General features: G+C 32.5%; 2 protein-coding genes across 3 annotated transcripts in view; one reads left to right on the forward strand and one right to left on the reverse strand.

The window, feature by feature from the left end:
• The first annotated feature begins 24 nt into the window (after window positions 1-24).
• LOC123009330 (DNA-directed RNA polymerase I subunit RPA1) lies at window positions 25-13,689 on the forward strand. 2 transcript variants are annotated; one of them, XM_044405553.1, is made up of 11 exons: window positions 25-168; window positions 225-1,204; window positions 1,255-1,398; window positions 3,310-4,326; window positions 6,220-6,556; window positions 8,137-8,299; window positions 8,355-8,769; window positions 11,631-11,792; window positions 11,844-12,007; window positions 12,060-12,710; window positions 12,761-13,689. In XM_044405553.1, the coding sequence occupies exons 2-11, from the start codon at window positions 272-274 to the stop codon at window positions 13,653-13,655; spliced, it is 4,881 nt and encodes a 1,626-aa protein (XP_044261488.1). In that variant the 5' UTR covers window positions 25-168; window positions 225-271; the 3' UTR covers window positions 13,656-13,689. The 2 variants fall into 2 exon arrangements, with proteins under 2 accessions (XP_044261488.1, XP_044261489.1); XM_044405554.1 differs by having other exon boundaries at window positions 42-168; window positions 214-1,204.
• The window catches only part of LOC123009331 (calsyntenin-1), a 41,614-nt gene continuing 28,588 nt past the window's right edge, over window positions 13,686-26,711 (reverse strand). Inside the window, exons 4-9 of the mRNA XM_044405555.1 lie at window positions 26,251-26,449; window positions 25,868-26,193; window positions 23,687-24,432; window positions 20,291-20,608; window positions 19,923-20,240; window positions 13,686-15,500 (exon numbers count right to left, since the gene is read on the reverse strand). Of these exons, the coding sequence (XP_044261490.1) occupies window positions 15,294-15,500; window positions 19,923-20,240; window positions 20,291-20,608; window positions 23,687-24,432; window positions 25,868-26,193; window positions 26,251-26,449 (2,114 nt within the window). The 3' untranslated portion in view covers window positions 13,686-15,293. The remainder of the gene's footprint in view (window positions 15,501-19,922; window positions 20,241-20,290; window positions 20,609-23,686; window positions 24,433-25,867; window positions 26,194-26,250; window positions 26,450-26,711) is intronic.

The following is a 26,711-nucleotide window of genomic DNA, read 5'->3' on the forward strand; positions in this document are numbered from 1 at the left end:
CAACTTCAGATTGGCCAAGCTCTATTCAGTCACGTGTTCGAGTGACAGTTGTCTGCAGTGTAACCAACTTAAACCCCTAAATCAAGATTTTGAATAATTTTTACATCTTCACAGTTTTTTAACTATTTTTACCATAAAAACCACTCAAAACAACAAACTTAATTTAATGTAATTACTTTGGTGCTTTTTCACTCCAAAAAAATAATTTTACAGTGACATTTTAGTTTTGAGGTTATGTTCAAGTGAAAAACGTGTTTAAACGGGCCTCACAATGTCCAGAAACATCCGAAAGCACGACACGGGTCCCAAACATCTCTCTTTCGACTCAGTTGTCTTCTCTATGTTTACAAAAGAAGAAATCAAGAAGCTTTGTATTACGAAAATAAGTACCCCTTTGACTCTGGATCCTTTGGGACACCCTTTACCTGGCGGTCTCTACGATAAATGTTTGGGCCCTATGACTGAAAAAAGCGAGCCATGTGGCACTTGCCGCAAAAATATTTATTTCTGTCCGGGACATTTTGGGTATATTGAATTGCCTTTGCCTGTTGTTAATCCGATTTTTTATCGCATGATTGGGACCATTTTGAGGATGAGTTGCTTGAGTTGTTTTCGTTTTCAAATTCCAGAACATGTGAAATATTCAATTACGCTTCAAATTAGACTTTTAAATTGCGGGTTAGTAACGGAGGCTGTAGAAATTTCTAACAGTATCGCTGAATTGATTACGGTTCACGAGTCCTTGGAGAATATCCCTGAAGATGCTGTTATGCCGATTCGAAAGTACGAAACGTTAGCTCAGGAAACGTTTGAAAATTTAAATGGGAAATATATTTTGACAAAAAATACCGAAACTTTACGAAATCGCTTCGTAAACGAAATGTTAAGAGAAGTGAAGCCAAGGAGAATTTGTATGCATTGTAGACATACAATGGAAAAGATACAATTATTAAGGAATAAAATTATTCTATCGAATCGGAGGAAAGAAGAAAAAAAAGATTCAGAGGTTTTGGGGCGAGTGAAGGCTTTTGAGGCTAAATATGTCACGCCTGATGAATCGCGGACTTACATGAGGAAAATATGGGAGGAGGAGAAGGACCTAATGAAAGAAATTATCGCGGTTTTGGGGGGAATACAAGGAGAGCATCCAACTGATGTTTTTTACTGGGACATCATACCTGTGGTTCCCCCAAATATGAGACCGGTATTTTTCTAATTTAGCTTAATAATTTTATCGCTAATTTTGGGTTTTAGGTCAATGTTGTTAGTAATCGTATAAGTGAGCATCCAACGTCGCAATTGTATAAAAATATAATTCATAATACAATTCTGTTGAGATTGATTATTCAAGTGGTGAAGAATAAGGGTGACCTGAGTAGTCTTCCACCGGAAGCTAAGGTGAGAAGTTGTTTTACTTTAATCGGGAAATCTATCCTCTAGGATTGATTTCTAGAGGATAAATGTTCTCGATCATATGGTATGAGTTGTTTAAAATATCGATAATTTTCATCCATTTTAGTTGTTTTTATTTTTATTTTTTTATACAGTACAGGGTGTACAGTTTTTTTGATATTATGCTTTCAAATAAATTTCTGATGAAAATGTTAATGACTTTGAAATTAAGTTGATAATTTCAACTATCAAATTTAAATTTTCAATAGTCGCTACAAATCCGCAAAAGGTTTGCCTCTTTGCGTATTTTCTTCATATTACGAAAAATTGCAACCACATATATTTTACATAAAAAATAACAATTATAAAAAATAAAACTTCCAGTGACGTGCCTGTACGTACGCCACTGGTAAAAGTAAAAATAAAGTAATTGCCGGAAGTTAAGCACTTTCAATGAAAATAATATACAGTGCGATCAAAAAGTCTTTCTATCGAGTAGGCGTACTATGTGCGGACGTATGTCGCATAGTAGTTCGTATGTCAGCTAGATGTCAAAATTTATTTTATAAAAATTAAAATATTGATCTAAACAAATTGAATTACTGTATGAAATTTCTTAAAACATCCTAAATTGGGATGTTGGTGTTTATTCATACAAATCGTTCACCACGGTTCCCTGTCATAATTTACATTATTTTGACATTTTTCATTTATCATCGTGACATTTAATATTCTGCATACACACGTTTTAAATTTCTAGACTTGCATGATAGATAGATTTTTTGATCGCACTATACATTTACTTTTGTTTTAGACCAGAGTAGGCTATGGAAATTTGGCGAGTTGTATAGTAAAATTGTGGCTGATTGACAATAAAATAGCCTACTCTTTTCTAAAACAAAAATGAATTTATTACTCAATTTATTATGACTCAAGTGGTTTCAGAGGAACTAATGGATTTTATTTTTTATCAAAAAACACACTGTACATCTATACAGGGTGCACCAGAACTCGCGCCCCAGAGAAAAATGCCATATAAGGTAAGATACCAGGAACATGGAAAAAATGTTAAAAAAAAATTATCTTGATTCTATTTCTATTGGAAAAATAATTTTCCAAGTTTTTTTGCTATAGACTATTAAAAGAGGAAACAAGGAAGCTGTATCCTAAATTGTAACTCTGTTCACTGTTATTTGTGGTTTTTATTAGCAAAATTTTTGTCCCTTTACTAAATAATTGTAAAAAAACATATACAAGATCAGTATCATTAAATAGATATAAAAAATGTCAAATGTCAAAAAATAAATGTCAAAATTTTTTGACAGAGAATTTTTTAAACATTTTTTTCATCTTCCTGGTATCTTACCTTACTTGAAAATTTTCTCTGGGGCGCGAGTTCTGGCGCACCCCCTGTAGTATGATATACAGGATGTTTCAATGAAAACGAACCACCCCGAATATCTCAGAAACTAAAAAGACTTTGCAAAAACGCCGAAACAGGTCGATTTTGTTTCCGAGGAGGACATTTTTTGACGTAATTTTTAAAGCACCCTCAGTAACCCCTTAAACCCCACGCACCCCAACTTTAAAAATTTTAATGGCACTACCCTACTTGTGGCACATCAAATGAAAGCTATTTTAGCAAGGTTTTCAAAACTTTTTACCAAAATTGAATCAGACCATCCATTCATGAGATACAGGGTGTTCTAATAGAAATGAATGAAAAGTTACGATATACAAATATCCCCAAAATCCTAGGGAGTAATTTCTTGTTGATACGACAATATACACGCCCACGTGTGTACTTTTAGCTTTTACCCCACTTTAGCATTAAAATAAGTCAGTGGCGTATCATTTTCCAATTACCTTTGACATAAATCCCAGTGGCGTATCACTTTTATACCACTTTTATTTCAGGGCGCTTACAACGTATCCAAAGGCGACTCTCCCATCGAAAAACTTAACCTCGCTTGGGAATCCCTCCAAAGCGAGGTCGACTCCCTCATCGATAGCAGTACCATCCGTAACGCAAACGTCTGTGGCTTGAAACAAATCATCGAGAAAAAAAATGGAATTATTCGCATGCACATGATGGGAAAACGTGTCAATTTTTCAGCTCGGACTGTTATTACTCCCGATCCAAATCTCAACATTGACGAAATCGGAATTCCGGAAGCTTTTGCTAAACATTTGACGTATCCAGTACCAGTGACGTCATGGAACGTCGAAGAATTACGTAAAATGATAATGAATGGACCGGATGTGCATCCGGGAGCTGTCATGGTGGAATACGAGGATGGGACAATAAAACGGATAAACACAAGTAATACCACACAACAAGAGAGTATATTGAAACGACTTTTGACGCCTGATAAGATTGTGGGTTTCCGAGGTGTCAAACGTGTGCATAGACATTTGTGTAATGGCGATATTCTTTTGTTGAATCGACAGCCGACTTTACACAAGCCAAGTATAATGGCGCATACGGCGCGAGTTTTAAAAGGTGAGAAGACATTCAGATTGCATTATGCCAATTGTAAAGCATACAATGCTGACTTTGATGGCGACGAAATGAATGCACATTTCCCACAAAATGAATTGGCAAGAAGCGAAGCTTACAATTTAGTCAACGTTTGTAACCAATATCTTGTACCGAAAGATGGCACTCCATTAAGTGGCCTCATCCAGGATCATATGATCGCCGGCGTGAAATTATCACTTCGAGGACGGTTTTTTAACGAAATTGATTACAAACATTTTGTTTTTCAAGCTTTAGCAAACAAAACCGGTAAAATTATTCTATTACCACCTGCAATACTCAAACCGTGTCAATTGTGGTCGGGCAAACAAATTCTGTCAACTGTCATTATTAATATAATACCAGAAGGCCATGTACGTATCAATTTGACAGCGACGGCGAAAATCAGCGCTGAGGTAAGTTACTATCAGTGTTGCCAAGTCAAAAACATAAAATTCACCAGATCCGAGTTGAAAAATTTGACAAAATTTCACCAGATTACGATTTGTTTGATCTGTCGCAAGTGAATCGGTGTCATTTGAAATTTCGAAATTGAGGTGGGAAAAGTTGAAATTGTGTCAAAAAATGCCTTTTTTAAAAACAAAATTAACCTGTTTTATTTTTTTTGCAAATTCTTTCTGGATCGTTTTTATTAGAACACCCTGTATCTCATGAATGGATGGTCTGACTCAATTTTGGTAAAAAGTTTTAAAAAGCTTTTACGATTTGTTTGGCAAAATCTCGCTTAAAAATTTGCTTAAACTTTTGAAAAAAGCAAAAATGACATGCTTTTCGGCCTAATTCTGTGATTTATCGGCTAGTTTTCAACAAAATTTTGCGAAATAATTGTGTTTCTAGCTGAAAAACGTGCGAAAAAATTCAAAAATAATATAATTTTAGACTTAATTTCTTGATTTTTTAGTTTGTTATAGCGACATCCAGCAAAATACCTGAAATTTTAGAAAACGCATTCAAAAGCATTTTCGGCCAAATTTTGTGGTTTCTCAGCTTATTTTTGTCTTCATTTTGCTCAAAAAACAGGTAAATCGAGTGTAACAAACAAAATAACATCAATGTTAATCCTTTTTGTGATTTTTTCTGGAGAAGATTTTGCAGAATAAATGAACCTCGGGTTTGGAAACGACGTAAGTGGGGCTAAAAGCTAAAAGCTAAAAAATGATATCAACTTCGATTTAATTTTGTAATTTTTTAGCCTCTTATTACAGTGTTTCAATGCAATGTTTCGAACTTATTGTGTTTTTATCGCTCAAAAACATCCTTAAATACTCGAAAAAGACAAAAAATGTCGTCTTTGGGCTATTTTCTTGAATTTGTGGCTTGTTTTTGTCAAAATTTTGCAAAATAATTGTGTTCTTAGCTGAAAAAGCATTCGAAAAAAACAAAAATAAGTTGTCATTTTCGACTCTGTTTAGCAGTATATTGTAAAAAAAACATAGAATTTTCAACTAATTTGGTGATTTTAGATTACTTTTTCTTCGAGAAAATTTGGCGAAATAGTCAAGTTAAAGTCTAAAACTTAGGTAAAAATATTAAGTGATTTTTGACATGCTATGGCAAACATGCTAAAACTTTCAAGAAATGCAAAATTAATGTAATTTTCGACTTATTATGATGATTTTTCAGTCCGTTTTAGCGAAATCTCGCAAAAAAACAGATTGTAGTACAAAAACGTGCTTAAAAACATTATCGACTTATTTTTGTTTTATTTTGCTCAAAAACCAGTTAAATCGAGTAAAACAAAATAACATCAATATCAATTGTTTTTGTGATTTTTAAGCGTGTTTGGACAAGATTTCGCAAAAAAGTAAGTCTTGCAAACAAGCTAAAGATAATATCAATTTAGATTTAATTTTGTAATTTTTTTGCCTGCTTCAACGAAATTTTTAGAATTTTTTATCTCAACAACCTGCTTAAGCACTTGAAAAGAACAGAAATAACGCTGTTTTTAGTCGAATTTGTTAAATTTTGTTTTTAACGAAATTTTGCGGAATAATTGTGTTTTTAACTGAAAAAGTATAAAAAAAAAATTGAATAAATTGTCATTTTCGATCCTGTCAAGTAAAATCTTATAAAAAAAAACAAACAGTACTATTTTTAACCAATTTGGTGGTTTTCCGACTTTTTTGAAAAAATTTGACGAAATAATCAAGTTTCTGGTTGACAACGTAAAAAATACCCGAAAAACAGTTTTTTTCATTCCCAAAAAATCATCAGATCTGGTGAAATTGCACTACACCTGGCAACACTGGTTACTATTTACTTTCTAGTTATTAAAAGTAATTAAGTAGGCGTGGCAAACATCCCCGGCCCGAAAATGGAAAGGGGGCGGAACCCGTTTCATAAATTCCAATACGATGAGCGAAGCTGAAGTTGTGATACGAGGTGGGGAATTGTTAGTGGGCGTGTTGGACAAGACGCATTACGGAGCCACGCCCTATGGTCTCATTCACTGCATGTATGAATTGTATGGGGCGATTTATGCAACAGGTCTTTTAAGCGCATTGGCGAAGTTGTTTACGAGGTTTCTGCAAAAGGAGGGCTTTACACTGGGCGTTCATGATATTTTGACGGTGAAGAAAGCGGACGAGAGGCGGCGCGAAATCATCGACGAATTGCGAGAAATCGGTAAAGTAGAAATAATTAAATTTCTCATTAAAGTGGCCTCTGACTTTGAAATTACGTGATTTCTGTTTTCTTCAAGGACATAAATTTGAAATTTTTGTAGTAAAGTGTCATTCATTTCCGAATAATTCAGTATTTCCAAAAGATTTTTGTCTATTTTGCGTCTGAAAGAAAGCTTATTTCAATACCAAAACCATGGGCGTCGTTACAATTTTTTTAGAAAGGGGCAACCTCATCGCTTTTAAAAAATACATATTTTATTACAAACATGTTATACAAAATAGGAACATAAAACCATATTTTTTTCTAACGGAAATTATAAATGAAACCATAAGACAGGAATCTCTAAAATCATAAATTGGAGTATAAAAGTGTAAAAGTTAAAAAAATATAAAAATTATAAAAGTTAAGCATAAAATAACACAAATCAGTAAATAACATGAACTAATAAATACTAAGAAAAATGTAACACTTGGAAATCAAAACATAAAATAAAAACTCTTTCAAAATACATTCAAGAAAACAATAATCAATAGAAATAAAAAAAATTAAAGAAATGATAGTTTTAAATTTTGTTTTTCCCAACCAAAATCGTCTACGATAAAAAAGTTAAAAGATGTTACTAAAAAAATTAAAAAAAAACCAAGTTGCAAAATGAGCGTGTTTTTTACTAGACGTGTGCACAAAACAGCCATTTTGAATCGTGTTTTATACAAGATTTTTTCCAGTTTGGTAGTGAAAAGCATAAATTCGAATTTAAAATCAGTGATTTCAATAATTTTCCAAAATCATACTAGTGTTGGACCGTTGCCATGAAAATAGTGTTATATGTTTTCTTTATCACACTTTTTAACACTAGTGATAAAATAATGCCATATTTTGTAACTAGTGATAAAATTAAACACATTTGACAACTAAAATGACATATCACAATGGTTGCTGTTCACAACACAATTGGAAAAAAATAGTTTACCGCTAACGGAATAAAACTTATTCCGAAAAAATGTTTTAGGGTAACTTCCAGGGGGGGGGCACTTACCCCACCTTGCTCCCTTCAAACGACGCCCATGACCAAAACCGATGCTTTAATGAGTCATTTCAACACCAATTTGGGTGCAATTTACTTTCTAGAGTTTTGTAATGGTGATATTCAGCGGCGTTCTGAGCGTTTTCTCGTATTTCAGGTAGTGTGCATGAAATATTTGCAGTATTCATTGTTAATTCAACAAAATCTTGAAAAATGTTCGAGACTTGACACTTCGAAAATCGAACTTTCAGACATTGTGACATTTATTACCAACCATAACCTTATAGAGCAAAAGTTCCTAAATTTTGAAAAATTGACTTTTATGTTAAAAAAGTGCGCTTTGCTGTTCGTTTCATAAACCTGAACTTGTTCCACAAAACTTGCCTTACGTTATTTAATATACTATTTTCTCACAATCTCGCTATATAAAAATTGACAAGTCTCACTCACATTTTTTTGTATTTTCATCATTAAACATTGCCAACTTAATTTAAGTTAGAGGCCACTTTGATTTTAAATTTAATTAAATAAAAGACTCAGTTTCTAATTGGTGTAGGTCTTGATGTGATTACGACCGCGCTCGACATGCCCCACGACACCCCAATCGAGGAAATCGTCGAAAAAAACCGAGAAAACATCGTAACAAACCCAAAATGGAGAGCAACTGTGGACCGGCAATACAAAATCGCTCTGGATTCGTTCACAAATGACATTAATAAGTTAGGGAGATGTTTTATGATATTGTCACTTCTATTCATAATTGTTTTTTTCTAGGACTTGTTTACCGGCGGGTTTACTGTTGAAATTTCCAGACAATAATCTTCAATTGATGGTACAATCGGGTGCTAAAGGTACCACCGTAAATACTATGCAGATTTCGTGTCTTTTGGGTCAGATTGAGTTGGAGGGTAAACGACCCCCGACTATGATAAGTGGCAAGTCTTTGCCTAGTTTTCCGATTTTTGAGTTTGCACCACGTGCTGGTGGTTTTATTGATGGCAGATTTATGACAGGGATACAGCCACAAGAGTTTTTCTTTCATTGTATGGCAGGTCGTGAAGGTTTGATTGATACAGCTGTCAAAACAAGTCGTAGTGGGTATCTACAGAGGTGTCTAATTAAACACTTGGAAGGTTTAACGGTTGGATATGACTTGACAGTTCGGGATAGTGACAAGAGTGTTATTCAGGTAAGTTTAAAAACAATTGTTTGTTTTTACTTATAAAAGGCCTTACTTTAAAATGGGGTGAGTGGATAAAGGTGTTATGCAACATTTTTTTGAAAACTGGTATTTTCTTTTAAAACAATTTTTTTCGCAATATTCTTTTATTGAAAAAGACTTTTAAGTGTTGGTTTCTATTAGGAATGAAATTACCAAATGCTAAAGGCGTTATGTACAACTTGGATTGTTGAATAAACAGTGGATAACGGCGTTAAAATATGTTTAAATAAATAATAATAAAACAATGTTTAAAAAATCACAAATAACACTATTTTTACTTAATTTAATTACTTTCCGGCGTATTGACAAAATTTTGCGAAATAATTGCGTTTTTATTGAAAAATGTTTTAAAACGCTCGAAAAGAGCATAAATTATGTTGTTTTTTATTTAGTCTGGTATATGTATTAATTTTTGGGTATGTTCTATAACAAAAATTAAAGAAAAAACTTTGTTTTAGATTTAAAAATGCAACTAAGTGTTTGAAAAAAGCAAAAATAACATCATTTTCGAATTAATTATGTGATTTTTCGGCTTATTTTTGACGAGGTTTTGTGCTTTTGATTGAAAAATCTGTTAAAACGTTTGGAAAAGCAACCAGATGATTTTTCAACTCTCCAAAGAAGCAAAAATTATTTTAGTTTCGTAATAGTTCATTAATTTTTCACCTCATTTTCGATGCAAATTTTCAAAACAATTGCGATTCTGACTAAAAAACGTCCCAAAACGAAAAATTGGTATTATTTTTGAACAAATTTTTTTAGCACAATTTAAAGAAGTAAAAACAACACCATTTTTGAGTAAATTTAGCGATTTGTGACGAAATAATTTAGTAAATTTTTAATTGAAGAACGTGCTAAAATGCCCAAAAAATCATAAAAAAAGGTCATTTTCAACCCAATTTGATACTTTTTCAATATGTTTTAACAGAATCTTACAAAAAAACGTGATTTAAACAAGCAAAATTCATTATTTTTCACTTAATTTGGTGACTTTTCTGTGTATTTTTGTCTAAATATTTCAAGTTAATTCCGTCTCTTATTGAAAAATGGTGTTAATATGGAAAACCGTTTTCGAAAAGTCAATGAACTAGCTTCAAAATTACAAGAAAACAAAATCTTTTAAATTAGCAGCATAAAGTTAACTTTTTTTTATTGTGTCGTTTGAATTTCATTTATAAATGTTTTGTTAAACTTGAAATATTTTTATAGAGCAATATTTATCACAAAGTTTATATTGGAAAATAAAGCTTGTTTTTTGGTACATAACACTTTTATCAATTTTTTAATAATATAAACTAATGCATTATAGTGAATGAAGGGGTCATGTACACTCAGAAAAGTTGAAAATGACGTGTCCATAAACCGACCCTCATTATTTGGGTCCTCCTACCTAACCGCAGTTATAAACCATCTGCGAGGAGAAAGTAATAAAAATGCTTTTGCATTTAGCCTCAACATTTCTTTTAAGTAAATCTTGTCAGGTGATATTATTTCATGAATGATAGTTATTATAATTAAATGTGTGTAAAGTGTGTTACACGATGTGTTATACTGAAACGAGCAAATTTGTAATTTTAAAACGTCATTATTCTGTCTCAGTGGAAAGACAAGTATTTTTTTTTGTTTTTGAAATTTTTCTCTGCTTTCTAAGTCCCATCATAATGGCGGTTTTATTTTTTTGACAGAATTGTAACTTTGACAATTAATTAATTAATTATTATAATTGGTATTATCGACAAAACAATAACATTCTGAAAAGATTTGTTGCTCTTATTCATGAAAAATAATAAAACTTCAAAGCATGAGATATTATTTTATTAAGAATTATTATAATTAAAGACAAAAATTGTTTAAATTTAAATAATTAATTTTTATTTATTTCAATAAAAGACAAAAATTATAGATTTTACAAATATTTTATTTATTATAATCACTAATTAATATCGGTAATGTGTATGATATCTATTGTTGGCTAAACATTCATGAAGTCGTCCATGCATACTATCCACCAAATTTTGGCAAATTTGTGAGTAGCGGAAATGGTCCCAAACGTTATTAACTTGCTGCGCCAATTTTTTTATTTTAAATTTCGTTCGCGAACTTTGGGTTGAAAATTTCTCCAGTCGCGAACTATATTGCCCTATAAAATTTCTATTGGATTTAGATCAGGCAGCATTTTATTGTTTTGCCGCTAATACCGGTTACAATAATTAATTGTCGAAGTTACATTTTTGTCGAAAAAATAATACCGTCATTGTGATGAAACTTAAAAAGAGGAAAAAAAATCCCAAAAACAAGAGAAAATTTACTTTTCGATCCATTGAGACAGAATAATGACGTTTTAAAGTTACAAATTTGTTCGTTTCAGTATAAAACACCGTATGACATATTTTACACATCCTTAATTATAATAATTATAATTAATGAAATAAAATCCCATGACATGATTTACTTAAAAGAAATGTTGAGGCTACATGCAAAACCATTTTTATTATTTTCCCCTCGTAGATAGTTTATAACTGCGGTTAGGGAGGAGGACCCAAATAATGAGGGTCGGTTTATGGACACGTCATTTTCAACTTTTCTGAGTGTACATTTGATCGTTAAAAAATCTATAAAAAATACAATTACCTAAGTTTTCTTATAACAAGGAAACAGTATTCACATAGGCCTTTATATATCATGTGATTTTGTTTACCAAAAACAAATTGGAAAAAAGTACCTGCAAATTGTATTAAAATGCTTATAACTCCAAATATCGACACCTTTATCCACTCACCCCTTCAATTGTATTTATTACAAACAAAAAGTAAGAAATTAAATTAAAGTTCCTGTATGGCGAAGATGGAATGGATATTTCAAAATTGCAATTTCTCAATACGAAACAGTTGCCTTTCTTGGCTGATAACAGTAAGGTTATGATTGATAAGAAAGCACTGAAAATGTTAAAAGATGAACATCAGAAGTCGGTTAAAGCTCACAAACAACAAGTAAGATCCATCGATCTAAACTTTTATTTTGCTATAATTATGTGTTTGTAGTTGACTGAATGGTGTGAAAAATTCGGACATCCATTACAGAGAGAACGAAAAAGTCCATTTTCTCTATTTTCATCCGTGGTCCGTGCTAAAGTCAAAGGTACAGATTTTGGTTCTAAAGAAATGACCAAATTGTGGAAAAAAGCCGACGAAGATATCAAAGAAGGGTTAGATATTTTTTTTTCTTAACTGTTTTGACATTACATATTTTTGCTTTAGCTTTCGTCAACAATGCATCCCATGCCCTGACCCTGTCAATTCCATCTACCAATCGGACCATCACTTCGGTTCCCTCAACGAAAAACTCGAAGAGCTTATGAACACTTACCAATCCACGAACAAAAAACAAACCAGACAATTCCAAAACATGCTAAAACTCAAAGCAATGCGTTCATTGTGTGCTCCGGGCGAACCTGTAGGTCTTCTAGCAGCGCAATCTATCGGTGAACCTTCGACTCAGATGACCTTAAATACGTTCCATTTCGCCGGTAGAGGTGAAATGAACGTCACTTTGGGTATACCACGTCTGAGAGAAATCTTGATGATGGCATCGAAAAACATCAAAACGCCGTCGATGGAAATACCATTCTTACCTGTGGAAAATCTGGAAGAGAAGGCGGACAATTTAAGGAAAATGTTGACGAGAGTCGTGGTTGCTGATGTTTTGGAAAAAGTTGATGTTACTGTTGAATTGACGGTTGAGCCGATTAGGCAACAGAGATATACTTTGAGGTTTCAGTTTTTACCCAGGAAATACTACAAAAATGATTTTTACGTCGGACCTAAGTACATTTTGAAACATATGACGAGAAAATTTTTCGGGGAAATGTTCTCAGCTATAAGGAAATTATCAAAAGTGACCTCAAATTTGTAAGTATGTGAGAATTGTGCGCCCCCAAAACCAATTTTTTGTCTTTTAGAGTAATGATGGAGGAGGAAAAACGTCAAGTAGCCGCAAACACCAATGGTGACAATGATGAAGGAAACAACGAACTAAACGCAAACGAAGATAGTTCAGACGAAGAACCTGAAGACGTTGAAGATGCAAAAACCGGTAACAAATTCAAACAAGTCCACGACGACCAAGAACCGGAAGAATCTGAACGTGAAGACTCGGAAACCGAAGAAACCAAAACACTACCGCCACCTGTAGACCAAAAAGAGAACGAAGTTGTGGTCGAAAGTTACAGTTTTGCTCAAAACTACATCTACGACACGAAAAAACACCAATGGTGCGAAATTACATTCGGTCTCCCGCTCGAATTCAAAAAACTTGACTTGACTGCCATCTTGCGTGATGTCGCTGCGAAATCCGTGCTGTGGGAAACTCCCAGCATTAAAAGGGCCATCACCTATATGAAAAATAACGTTTTGATGCTGCGCACCGATGGTATAAATATTCTAGAAATGTCAAAACACCATGCCGTCTTGGATTTGAACCGATTGTATTGTAATGATATACACAAGATGGCCGAAACATACGGAATTGAAGCCGCCATGAAAATTATAGTGAAAGAAGTCCAGGATGTGTTTAATGTGTATGGGATTAAGGTCGATCCGCGCCATCTGTTGTTGATTGCTGATTATATGACGTTTAATGGGACTTTTGAGCCTTTGAGTCGAAAAGGTATGGAGAATAGTGCGTCACCTTTCCAACAGATGACGTTTGAATCGTCGCTCACTTTTCTTCGCAACACTACCATTGGAGGAAAAAGAGACAACTTGACAAATCCCTCCAGTTGTTTGATGGTCGGAAAACCCTGTCTTACAGGGACGGGTTGTTTTGATGTATTACATAAAATGTCAGCTATGTGAGGGATATGTTTGATAAAATAAAGTCTTGGATATATTTGTTATTTATTATACATTTATGTATTACATAATTATTGTGGTATGACACCTAAAGATATTCGGATTATTTGATTTCTGATTTGTAAACACACAACAAAGCTCGTAACTGTTAAAGATACAAAGATTACAAATATACGCATGGAATGTAACGTTTTGTTACGTACTTGTCAAAAATAGTGTTATTACTTTTTCAATAGTCATCTGACAGCTGAGTTCGACTTAAAAAAACAAGTGCGATTTTCGGACACACCGCCTACTATAATTACACTTTCTACAATCAAATATACAACTTTTGAGATTTTTTTTTTTTGAATAAAAATTCCAGAAAATCGCACAATTTCAATCGTCGAACGGCCGGAAACAAATTAACCGAAACCTAATAGTGCTTTTTTTTTACTAAAACATTCTCATTTTTTCATCAACATCACAGCTACTATTCTAAGATGCCAACACGTATAAACAAAATGGCGACAAAAAACAATACACTTACATATTGCAAATATGATATAGATTTGTTCATCTTTTATACATAACTACTATTGCATCCTTTTAATTAAATTTACCGCGTATTCTTGTAACAAATAAACCATTTTATTTATTCGTTAAGTACCCATCGTCTACGATACAAAAAAATACTATTTAGCTGCAAAACCTTATGTACACCTTTTTTGTTTTATTATTTTAGAGACATGAAACTTGTGCGAGAGAGTCCACAAACATCGATTCTAAAATCAAATAAAATTCATTTTTTGTTGTTGTTGCGTTGAGAACGTAAATATTCGAAAAAACAGTGTACAAAATTTGATATGACAATACGAGGAATAGTTCGAGTGAAGTGAGTGATTAAAAACTACGTAAGTACAAAATAAAGCGTTTAGGTTAATTAATACAATAAAAAATAGGAAAAAAAAATACTTGTGTTTTAACCTAGGCCTTAAAAGTTAGGTCAATAATTTAAAAAAAAATTGGAAGAAAGTCTTTCGGTTTAGATAAAGCTGCTGCCACCTCACTGAGTTACATAAATGAAACAAGCTGAATTATTGTCGAAGCTTCGAATTGAAGATCGAAAGACTTTCTTATCTTAAAAACGTAAAACTTACATTTATAACTACGTGTTAAAAACAATATGGCTGCCCTTAAATAACCGAAAACAAACAGGCGATTCCAAGCGAAAGGATGAAGGAAATAGCTATTTATATCAATACAGGGTGTTTGATATTTCCAACGAATCCGTTGAAACTACCTCAACACCCTTAACCTAGCTGTTTCTTTTCTTTTTTTTATACTAATAGCTAAGTGAAAGGGATATACAACTTGTATAACTCTAACATTATGGACGATTATTATTGATATCAATCGCGACACGTTCGTAAAACTCCCCTTTTTGATAGTTTTACGACCGCCCCGCGAAATATATATTATATTTTTTTCGTACGAAAAGGCTTTGCTTATACGGCTCAAACCTTTGCGTATAGATTTTATGTTTAATAATATATATATACCACCGCCTCCGAACCGTGACATTTCAATTGGTGCGAATTAAAAATAAAACTCACCACTGAAACATCTCACCTCCCCTCTTGTTGAAGATGGAATTTTTTTTTACATCGTAGAATGGTCCCATTCTAGTTGGCTGATATTTTGATAGTCGTGTTTACGACTACGAGCCGGTTGCTCTTCCTCGTCGTCTGAAGAGTCGGGAATTCGGCACGGACCGTCAATATTGTCGTCGTCCGATGAACTGTCCGAATCTGATTGATCGCTTTCACTGAAATCGGCAGAGTTACCTTCCAATTTGCGTTCGGCGTTCTGGAAATATGCCAAAAGTAGTACAGGATGTCCAAGTTTTAGTGTACACGATAGAGGATTAAATATACTTAAATTTGATGTTTTGGTGGTACAAAATTTTTAGCGTATGGCAGTGAGACCTTAAAAATTAAATTCGGAGGAAAAAAATTCAATTAACTCGACTATTTTCTACATGATAGCAGCACATCATCTCATACGTGACTGTAAATTACCAGAATTCCCAATTTTCAATATGAAAATGATAATTACTCAAAATCTATCAACTTTTACAATATTTAGTTTTCACAGTTAGCATTAGAAAAAATCAAGAAATTTTATCATCTAGAAAAGATAACAATTACTTAAAAAAATAATAATTCCAAATTTGATTTTTAGAGTCCCAATGACAAATGCTAAAAAATTTGAACAATATTAAAGCATCAAATTGAAATCCTCTATCGTTTGCACTAGCAAAAATTTTTTTAAAAAATATTATATTTTATCTTACAGGTTGAGTTTTTGAGCTACCTTAGACCATTGTTTTCGATGATAGAAACAAGTGGGATAAAGTACTCACAAGTGAGTAAATTTGAATATCATATTATATTTACTATTATATTTTTATAGGTGAATATTTTACTTGAATGAAACTTCATTTTTTGGATGTTGCACCTGTGAGATAAAACGTCGCATATCACACATGATCGAAATGTCATTATGAAACTCGTGAGAAGTGTCCCACTCGTGCGCAAGCGCACTCGTCGGTCAAAATTCTCACTCGCGTATAATGATGCATTTCTATCACTTATAATCGTGGAGGGAGAAACAACTGGAGAGAGCGTGCCCTATACCGGCAATGCTACGATCTTGGTCGAGCTGCAAACACCTTTTACGACCTATTTTGAATCTCCCGCTTAAATGTGTAATCAGTGCGCATGTCAAAAGTTGTTTTTCGAATCAGCTGATACCATAGGCGTCTCATTGTGTCCGTGTTTTCCACGTTGTCTTTTGATTTTTGTATTTATTCACTATGTTTTACACAGTTTTTTAAAAGAATCTGCCTAGTTTAAGTATTAGTGTTAATTGTTAATGTTAGTCGGTGGTTTATTTAGTTATTTAGTTAACTGAATGTATAGAAACATTATCTACACCACTGCATCCAAATTGGTAGTGGGGGAAAAGCTTCGAAAAGGATCATAAAAGGTGTTTGCTCAAGAAGCACGTTTGCAGTGCTTATGCTCCCTCCAGTTGTTTCTCCCTCCACGCTTATAATATAATGTACTACTATAATATTATTATAATTTATATATTATATTTAAAAAAAATAGAAATAACAATAGTTTCTCCTAATCTTATATACAGCGTGTTTCACAACTTATCCGGAAAAAGTTAACTACATACACAATTTCTTTCTATGAAAAAAAAATGTTATAAAAGTCTTAAGAGATGAAAACTGCTAAACTTTGACAAATTGATAATAATTAATTAAGCTGCGGTATCTTAGATAACTGTATCAATGCATAAAAAAATAACTTGCAAAAAAAAACAATAATCATGCGTTATTAAATTTTATAGCACAAATAAATCGATATATAATTTTTTAATTATAAAATGTAAATTGTATTATACAGGGTGTTTTAGGGCCGGCGCAAAAATACATATTTCTAATTGATTAAAAAAGAATTTTAATAGTGAATACGGTGGAGGATTAAATACATTTTAATTTGATGTTTTGACATTGTTCAAAATATTTTTGCGTATGGCAGTAAAAACTAAATTTAGAGAAAAAAAAATCAATTCAGTTGCACATTATAAAATTCTTTGATTTTTTTCTGTGGTATTTCTGAAAATAGAATAATGATAAAGTTGATAGGTTTTGAATAATTAACATTTTAATATTAAAAATCTGAAACCTTGAATAATTTATGGGGGGGTTTGCGGTAATTGGTGATTGGGTCAGAATTTCTTGACAAAAGAACAAGGTCCGTAATGACATTTATGACGTATTGTGAAGTCTCCGCTCTATTGTTAATACATAAATCATCCCAAACTTGGCCATAAATTACCAGAATTCCCAATTCTCAATATTAAAATGATAATTACTCAAAATCTATCAACTTTTACATTATTCAATTTTCACAGTTACTATTAGAAAAAATCAAGAAATTGTTATTAACCAAAAAAAAAAAAAACATTGTAAATAGTATTTAAGTGTGCATCTTCGTGGGAAAGTAGAGGAATTATCAATTTTGGATACGATAAAAATCGTAATCTAGAGTTAGTCTTGCCTTAGCCCTTGTCAGAGTAAGAAGACAAAATAAAATGTGCATAATTAATTCGTGTTTTATTTGATAGAATAAAAAACGAATTCTAACAAAATTTTATCATCTAGAAAAGATTCCATTTCATTAAAAAAAATCCCAAATTTTATTTTTAGAGTCTCACTGACAAACGCTACAAATGTTGAACAATATTAAAGCATCAAATTAAAGTCTATATGATCCTCTATTGTTTGCACTAATCAATTAGAAATATTTATTTTTGCGCCGGCCCCCAATTTTGAGACACCCTGTACAAGTTCAACGACGATTCAAAATAACGAGTTATTTAGCACCACACAAACACACAATATTTAATGTTAATTCATTGAAAGCTCACTAAATTTTACGATTGCCAATGAAATACTCTAGTTAATTTTTCGTTCCATTATTTCATAATCTATTACCGCGGATGGCCAATAAACCCAATTAAATTATGTATTGTATTCCATAGGGTCATTTATCACTAATGTTTATTGATGTAGTGAGTTGTGACATTTTAGTAATTACATAATTTATAAAGTTTAAAATAAAAAAAGCCATTTCCGAAATATATTTCGTTTGGTTATTAAGAAAGTCTAGTAAATATGTCCAATAAATACACTTTGATGGTGTTCTCATTCTTTTATCAATGAAACATTAAAAGAGAAATTATGTTAAAAGTTATATCTTTCTCGACATTTAGGAGAGTGAACCAAGAAACTACAACTTCATTATACGAGTATTTTGTTGCCTTTTTACTTGAAAAATCATATTTTAATAATTTCAATTACTATAAATAGCTAGAAAAACTTTAAATCTCCATTATAACAAAACTAAACAAATTTTATGTATAACACACTCTATACGGGGTGATTTTTGTAGAACCTATATTACAAATTTTTTAACTTCTAATTTAGCTACAGCTTTGAAATTTTGTACGCGACCAAAATCCCCAATTCTTAATTTAACTAAATTAATGAAATGGCTGTACTACCGGAACTACGAAAAATTGGCGCCAACTTTGGAATTTGAAATAGAAAATGCTAATTTTTATTGCACATTTGAATTCGCCTTCTCAAACTGAGTAAAACGAACCCAATTGTTGCTACTTATCTGTCAAAGTTTTCGACATACGTCAAATTTTTTGTTGAAATATTTATTTCAAAAAATCACAGCCCTTCAACCCTTTGAAATGAGTAAATTATTTTTTGAAAATAATTATCAAAAAACAGCTATAACTCAGTTTTTTTAAATAGCATAACCTTATTTTTTCAATAGCAATCGAAAGAACATTGATTTTTATAAGAACTTTTATAAACCTATCTCTTACAATTTTCGACATAATCACTAAAACGTGTTTTAGCTCTTTATTTTTATAGTTAATCAAGTAGGTTTTGGAAAATGATCAGTGGTCTGATTCGCAAAAATTTATTCATCGTCATGCGAGAATATTTAATATTGAAGACAAGTCCTTTGAATTATTCTGTTATTTTGGCCGTTTTGACAGATAAGTCTAATACAACTTGGTTGATAATTTATTGTTTTACTGTTTATTCGCTAAGAATGAGTTAAAAAAAAACTAATTAAAAGGTCAAAATGTGACAATTATTGATCATTTTCCAACGCCTACTTGATTAACGAAAAAATAAAGTATTAAAACCCGTTTTTCGTAATTATTTCAAAAACTGAAGGAGATAGGTATAGAACATAATGATAAAAGTTTACATAAAAATTGATGTTCTTTCGATTGCCATTGTGAAACGTGGTCATGCTATTAAAAAAAAAACTAAGTTGTAGCTGTTTTTTTGATAAACATTTTCAAAAAATTATATTAGCCTTGAAATTTGACACTTGACAGTCTTGAGCTTGAGTACTTTTTACCTTAAATCCACCCAGTTTAGGAAGCCTCTGATTAAAAATTTCAACATTTTATCTTTGAATTCGTTTAGGTGTATAAAAGGTATCATCTGTAGCAAATTTTGTATTTTTTTTTTTCTAAAATGGTTTCGGAAATATTGGAAAAAACCCATTGAGGGGATGTAGCTCCCTTACGTAGCATTTTTCGATACATGTTTGAAATAATTTAGTTGAAAAGTTTGTAATGTAGGCCGTACAAAAATCATCCTGTATAAATATTTCTTACCTCCATCGGATTAACGGTGATTGTCAGCGCGGAATCATCCCAAGTCATCTCGCTATCCTGCGCCTCCTCCGATGCATTTCTATGATGAGCCGCCCTGATTCTGATCACCCCCAATACAATCATAAACAACAAAAATCCGACGCATACTACGACGATTATTGTAACAGCATGCGAACCTCCACTTGCAACCAAATTCAAATGTTCTGAAGGAATGTAATCGCGTGAAACGACCGACGCTGGTCGCAATTCAACATTGTGTTTATTGACAGTCGCATGAGCAACGATGGGTTCTTTAGGTTGGGGATGGATCACAGTCAGCTAAAAACATTAATAAATTAAACACTATCGAAAGTAAATTAAATACTTACAGTTTGCACGTATTCGTTTGAGGTGAATCTTCCGTTCAATTCGGAACAGGTTAATTTGAACACCCGATTTAGATAGTAGGCGGGTTTTCGGTTAGTGTAAACGATTTGTCTGAGTACTTGTTGGTAGTTGAAGACCATGTCGGATCCGGTGATGGTAACGCCATCTTTTGATACTCGAGCTGCCATTCCGAGTCTCTTTAACATTTCTTCCGGAACGCTGAGATTCTCGTGATCCGGGTTCAAGTTAGGGTAGATGGTTAAGGAGCATTTGTCGAGCTTTTGTTCCCCAGATATGTGGATGTCAGCCAAGACGCGAACCTAATTAACAGGAGGAATTTCATATGAAAAAATACAAACTGTTCAAAAAGTTCGGACAGTTCCTCACATTAAAAGTATTGGGAGTTCGAATAATCATATTTATTTTAACATTGGTACATAGCCATAATCCATTAAGTCCTGCTAAATGAAAATATTTTCAAGATGGTGGCACTTCCGGTTATACCGAAAGTCGGTTTCAACTTTCTAATTTTAAGTGGCAAGCTATATTTTTAATGCGTTTTGGGATTAAGCAGGTTATTTTAAGGGAGTTTTCATCAGCCTTCCCTATACCTAAATTTAGCTGTTTTCGGAATATTTGGAGATTTTCAAAAATTTTTGGATCTGTACCTTCCACTTTAAAAATCGGTAACACTGCAATAAAATTTTCAATTCATTTTTTGGCATTTGAAAGAAAAAGCTTAGATCTTTCTTCTGGTGTTTTCAAATTTTGAAAAGAAAATTAACAAACCCCAAAATTTTAAGGATGCTGTTGTAATAATTCAAGTACCCATAACTCAATTTTTCCAAATGAAATACCCCAATTTTTATTTTACTAAATGGAAGAGAATTTAATTCTGCATCGATCTGTATTCCCTATACCTACATTTAATAATTTTTAAGTTACGATAAATTTTTGTTAAGACTGGCTAAAATTTATTACTAGTTACACCTGTTTTCGCATAGTTTGCTATGGAAATAAAAAATGAAATATGGAGAATCAAAGTTACTCAAACTTGGATGTAGTGACTTTATTTTGTATTTATGGAGAGTGTAAAAAAAATTGTGAACAGAATGTGTCGTATATTCAACGAGATATCCACATTTGCCACCCTTAAACAGATGGAAGTTTGAAAAATTGAAATCAAAACTTCGTACAGGTTGGTCAAGCAAATGCCAGAAGAGTACAAAATAAACCTATTACTGGTGAAAAAAATAACGAAATTAACGTTTTGGATTCTTTCCATGCACATCCCCATGGATCAATCCGAAAAGCTGCAAGAGATATGGGTTTGTCAGCTACATCCATCCATGTTATTCTAAAAAAAAACACAAAATGCATCCATATTCTTTAATAACTGTTCATACACTATTGCCAGAAAAGTCTAATCGAAGAATCGAATTTTGTGAAACAATTTTAATTAAAATACAAGAAGATCCAACGTTTCTAAAAAAAATATTTATTATAATGATGAGGCAAAATTTAATAGAGAAGGCATTATAAATCAACAAAATTTACACTTTTGGGCGCAAAATAATCCACGTCATGTAAGAAGTCCATTACCAACACAATTTCAGTTTTAATATATTTTGCATGGTAATGGATAACCAAATTTTAATTGAGATTTACGACGAAAATTTAAACAGTACTACATATTTGGATTTATTAAGAGGAATAGTTCCCAAATTTTGTGAATTTGCCTCTCAAGATCTTAACCCAGTGTTGGTATCAAATGGATGGTGCACCAGCACATTTAACATATGAAGTAGGCCAACAGTTGGCAGTATTATTTGAAGACAGCTGGATTGGACGGTATGGTTCCAAGCGATGGTCTCCAAGATCTCCTGATTTAACACCCTTAGATTTTTATGGGGGGGCCACATAAAAAATCTTGTATATTCGACCCCAATGCAGATCAGGGAAGAATTAGTTGAGAGAGTTACAAGAAGATTTTCAAGAGCGTTTAGAGAATTATATGTGACTCTTCTACCACGACATCAGGGAATTATGAAATGTCTTGAAAATAATGGACAACACATTGAGCATGTTTGATTTGGTTATAATTACAATAATTTTATTTTTTTGTGTTTATTATGTTTTGATATTCCTAAATTTTATTATTGTTAATTATTATTGATAATTTCTACCATGGGATCATTTAAATTTATGATTAGAGTAGGCGGTTTTTTTCTTTATAAATGATAAACTAGTGCAAACTGAAGGAAAAAATGTATTCTAATTAAATATTACCGTTCGAAATCTTTTTATTTGATTCTTCAATTCATAATAATCACCGTTTTTATATAAATTAAAAACCTAATAAAGCCTACTCTAATTAACAATACAAATGATCACATAGTATTACTCGTAGTTATATTAATTATCAATTAGCCAGTATTATCTATTATTATTCTTGCATTTTATTGTCCAAACTACGAATTTTAATTTCAGTTGTTTATACTTGCATTTATTTAAAGCTAGCAAGTGAGAAAAACTTATTTTTGTTTAATGAACGACATCATGTTTTGCTCATAATTTTGTTACCCTCTCCATAAACACAAAATAAATTCACTAAATCTAAGTTCGAGTAACTTTCATTCTCCATATTTTGACACTCTTTGCCAAATAATAATTCACTGTTGACCTTTAATTGAGAGAAAATTTTGACATTTTTGATTTCCATGGCAAACTATGCGAAAACGGGTCACCATAAGTCACTATAACTTGAAAATTATTAAATGTAGGTATAGGGAAATCGATGCAGAATTAAATTCTCTTCTATTTAGTAAAATAAAAATTGAGGTATTTCATTCGGAAAAATTGAGTTAATAGTATTTAAATTATTACAAAATTAACTTTAAGATTTTGGGGTTTGTTAATTTTGTTTTTAAAATTGAAAACACCAGAAGAAAGATCTAAGCTTTATTTTCCAAATGCCAAAAAAACGAATTCAAAATTTAAAAAAATGGCAGAGTTACCGATTTTTAAAGTGGAAGGTGAAGATTCAGAAAATTTTGAAAAACTCCAAATATTTCGAAAACAGCTAAATTTTTAACCCGATTAATTCAAAGACGCAGTAAAAATATAGCTTTACATTTAAAATAAGAAAGTTGAGACCGACTTCCGGTATACTCGAAAGTGCCGCCTTCTTGAAAATATTTTCATTCAGTAGGCCCTAATAGATAATGGCTATGGACCAATTTTCAAATAAATACGATTATTCGAACTCCCAATACTTCTAATGTGAGGTTTATTTTTTCAGTTTTACATTGTTTTCATAAAAAAAATTAAAAACGTTTAAGGGCCATATAATAAAATAAAAATTAATGCTAATAAATGTAGTAAAAAAAAATGTTTACCCCCATCCTAAAGTCCTCATACTTCCTCGCCATATTCCCTGTCCCGTTGAGATTAATCGATGGCGTTTGCGGCCTCAAAACCATAACATAAGTTTGCGCATCAGGCACCTTAACTGTCTTGCCGTTATCGCAAGTAACCGTCGTCGTCAACCTCAAATTCCTCCTTCCGGGCGTCGGAAACTCCCGACTATTCGCATATCCGATCTTCCTCACCAAAGTTTCCAAATTCGTACGATTATCTCCCTCTACTGTAACTTCCGTTAGATCCGAATTCGTTAACAGTTCCATTCCTGGTTGCAGTAATTCCATCGCTGGCACTTGAAGACTCTCCTTGCACTGATGCAAACAACTCAACACTTCGGGTTTTTCCGTCTCACCGACGAGGACGCTCAAACCGGCAAGATAGCCCTTGAGATGGTGCTTCATCTTGTTGTCGGAACCCTGCCAGCAGGCGCCGACTGTCAACGTCGTGTTGATGCCTTTAGTTGGATGAAGTGGCCAATCGTCGATAACTTCCGGATTCTTCTTCTCGGAACGGAAGAGTTGGCCATCGACGAACAGTTCAATATCGGGGAAACGGACATTGACGGCGTAATGGTGCCATTGGTCGTCGCATACTTGAGGGATTTTCCAACGCCATTCGGCCGGTCGGAAGATGTTGAGATCGCCTTCGGAGAAGTCGCGACGGAGGAGGAGGATAAGGCGGCAATTGCGGACGAAGAGAGCGTAGTGGTGGCGATTCATTTCTAAACAAAAATGTAACGATCATAAAACAACACTATTATTTTTATTTTTTCTAAAAATGAGAAGACAAACTGAATCTTTAGCACTACATGACTCAAAAATTAAGCATGAAGAGGATGTGGACAACAACACCATCAAAAAGTACTACACAGGGTAGACGAAAAGTGTGAAATCAAGCCTTTTTAAATAAACAAGTTGCTTTCATACTTTCAAATTGAGCAAAATAAATAATACTCCTCATAAATTATTTTAGAATAAATTATTTTACCTTGCTATTACAAAATTTTGGGGTTTATTTTCAACCAACTTGATTATTTCGTTAAATTTATTCAAAAAAGTTGAAATATCAGAAAATTGGTTAAAAATAGTTCTGTTTGTTTTTTTTACAAGATTTTACTTTGCAGAATCGAAAATGACAATTAATTTTTGTCTTTTTCGAATACCTTTTCAGCTGGAAACACAATTATTTCGCAAAATTTCGTTAAAAGTAATCTAAAAATTAATCAAATTTGCCCTTTTCAAGTGTTTAAACACGTTTTTGAGATTAAAAAAAAATCACAATCTCAGTTTTTTTGCGAGATTTCGCTAAAACGGACTGAAAAATCAACATATTAAGTCGAAAATTACTTTAATTTTGCATTTTTAGCAAGTTAAAAACGCAATTATTTTGCAAAATTGGTTAAAAGCAAGCCAAAAAAAAAAATACAGAATTAGGCCGAAAATAATATAATTTTTTTCTTTTTCGAAAGCTCAAGCAGATTTTTAAACTGAAAAAAGAGTTTGCCATAGCGTGCTAAAATAAATCACTAAAATTTTTTATCTAACTCTTAGGCTTTAACTTGACTATTTTGTCAATTTTTTTTTTACAAGACATTACTAAACAGAGTCGAAAATGACAACTTATTTTTGTTTTTTCGAATGCTCTTTTAGCTAAAAACACAATTATTTTGCAAAATTTTGTAAAAACAAGCCACAAATTCAAAAAACTACGTTTTTTTGTCTTTTTGAGAGATAAAAACAAAAAAAGTTTGAAATATTACATTGAAGCAGGCAAAAAAAATACAAAATTAAATTGCCCTTAGTGCTATACAAAATATGATCGTTTTTTTTTTTTGAAGACTAAACTTATTTTTTAATTTTGAGCATTTTTTAATAACAATACTAATACAATTTTTGACAAAAATTGAGTTGTATTTAGATAGTTGGAACTCCTTAATCATAATCTGTCGATTTTTATTTTAGTAGTTGCTATTTACAAAAACAATGAATTTTGCAAAACTCAAATATTTCTGAAAAACGATTGTATTTTTTTATTATGTCATTATTCATAGTTAGTTTTTTACAAAAACAAATAATTGAGCTTAATAATCCTGTATTATTTTATAAAAATTCTCATGTGGTAAGTTTTTTTTAATGCACTACCGCCCAAATACTTACTATGGTCGTCAGCCGAACACAAAATATGTTCCTTGACCCGTTTGTCCTGTCCATTATGTTGTCCATGTCTCATCCAAGTGGCTATCGTGAACGTAGACGGCAGATTATGATCCAAAACCGAATTCGGAATGGATACGGCAGTGCTAGAACCGTCAAACTCGAACATCTGATCCGATTCATGTCCCTCGTCGGAAATCAACGGTTTCGTCCATTCGGCACCGACTCCTGGACTCGGAAGTAGATCAATAGCCGACGGGGAAGCCCCGCATAATTTACGTTGAGACTGGACGCTGTACGTGTCACGATCGCAACCCTTACCGATATGTCTATAAAAAAAGCGATAGTGTTGGAATGGTAAACAAAAATAACGTTGGTTTACATACCTGGTGGCTAAATCAACCCTCGTTCGTAATTCTCTCACGTTACATGGAACGTCGCACAATTCCAAGCTGGCCGAAGGGAACAATTCCTGTTTGCCGGTGGTAGGAGCGTAATCGACTCTTTCCGGCAGTCCTCGCCAGCCGAGTCTGCAGACACGGTTGACTTTGATGGTGACCATGACAGGCAAACTTTGACGCATTCCTGTAAAAATATTAAACTATGTATATGTGTTAAGTATTATTTATGTCAACTCTTTATTTATCGTTTGTATTAATCTATCCTTTTCTAACATTTTTATGTTCCGCAAACATCAGTATGTATAGAAAAAAGTTATTATTTAAAATTCGTGTTTACCTATCTACTGAAATTAGTTGATAAAATATGAACAGTAGATAAAAATTACTTTTATTCAATCCTCTACGTTAAAATTGAATTTTATTTACTCTTTTCTTCATGTTAAAAT

This window comes from Tribolium madens, unplaced genomic scaffold, assembly GCF_015345945.1.
Source record: "Tribolium madens isolate multiple individuals breed KSU strain unplaced genomic scaffold, Tmad_KSU_1.1 Scaffold_71;HRSCAF=194;Tcas5.2_LG6, whole genome shotgun sequence".
Lineage (NCBI taxonomy): Eukaryota > Metazoa > Arthropoda > Insecta > Coleoptera > Tenebrionidae > Tribolium > Tribolium madens.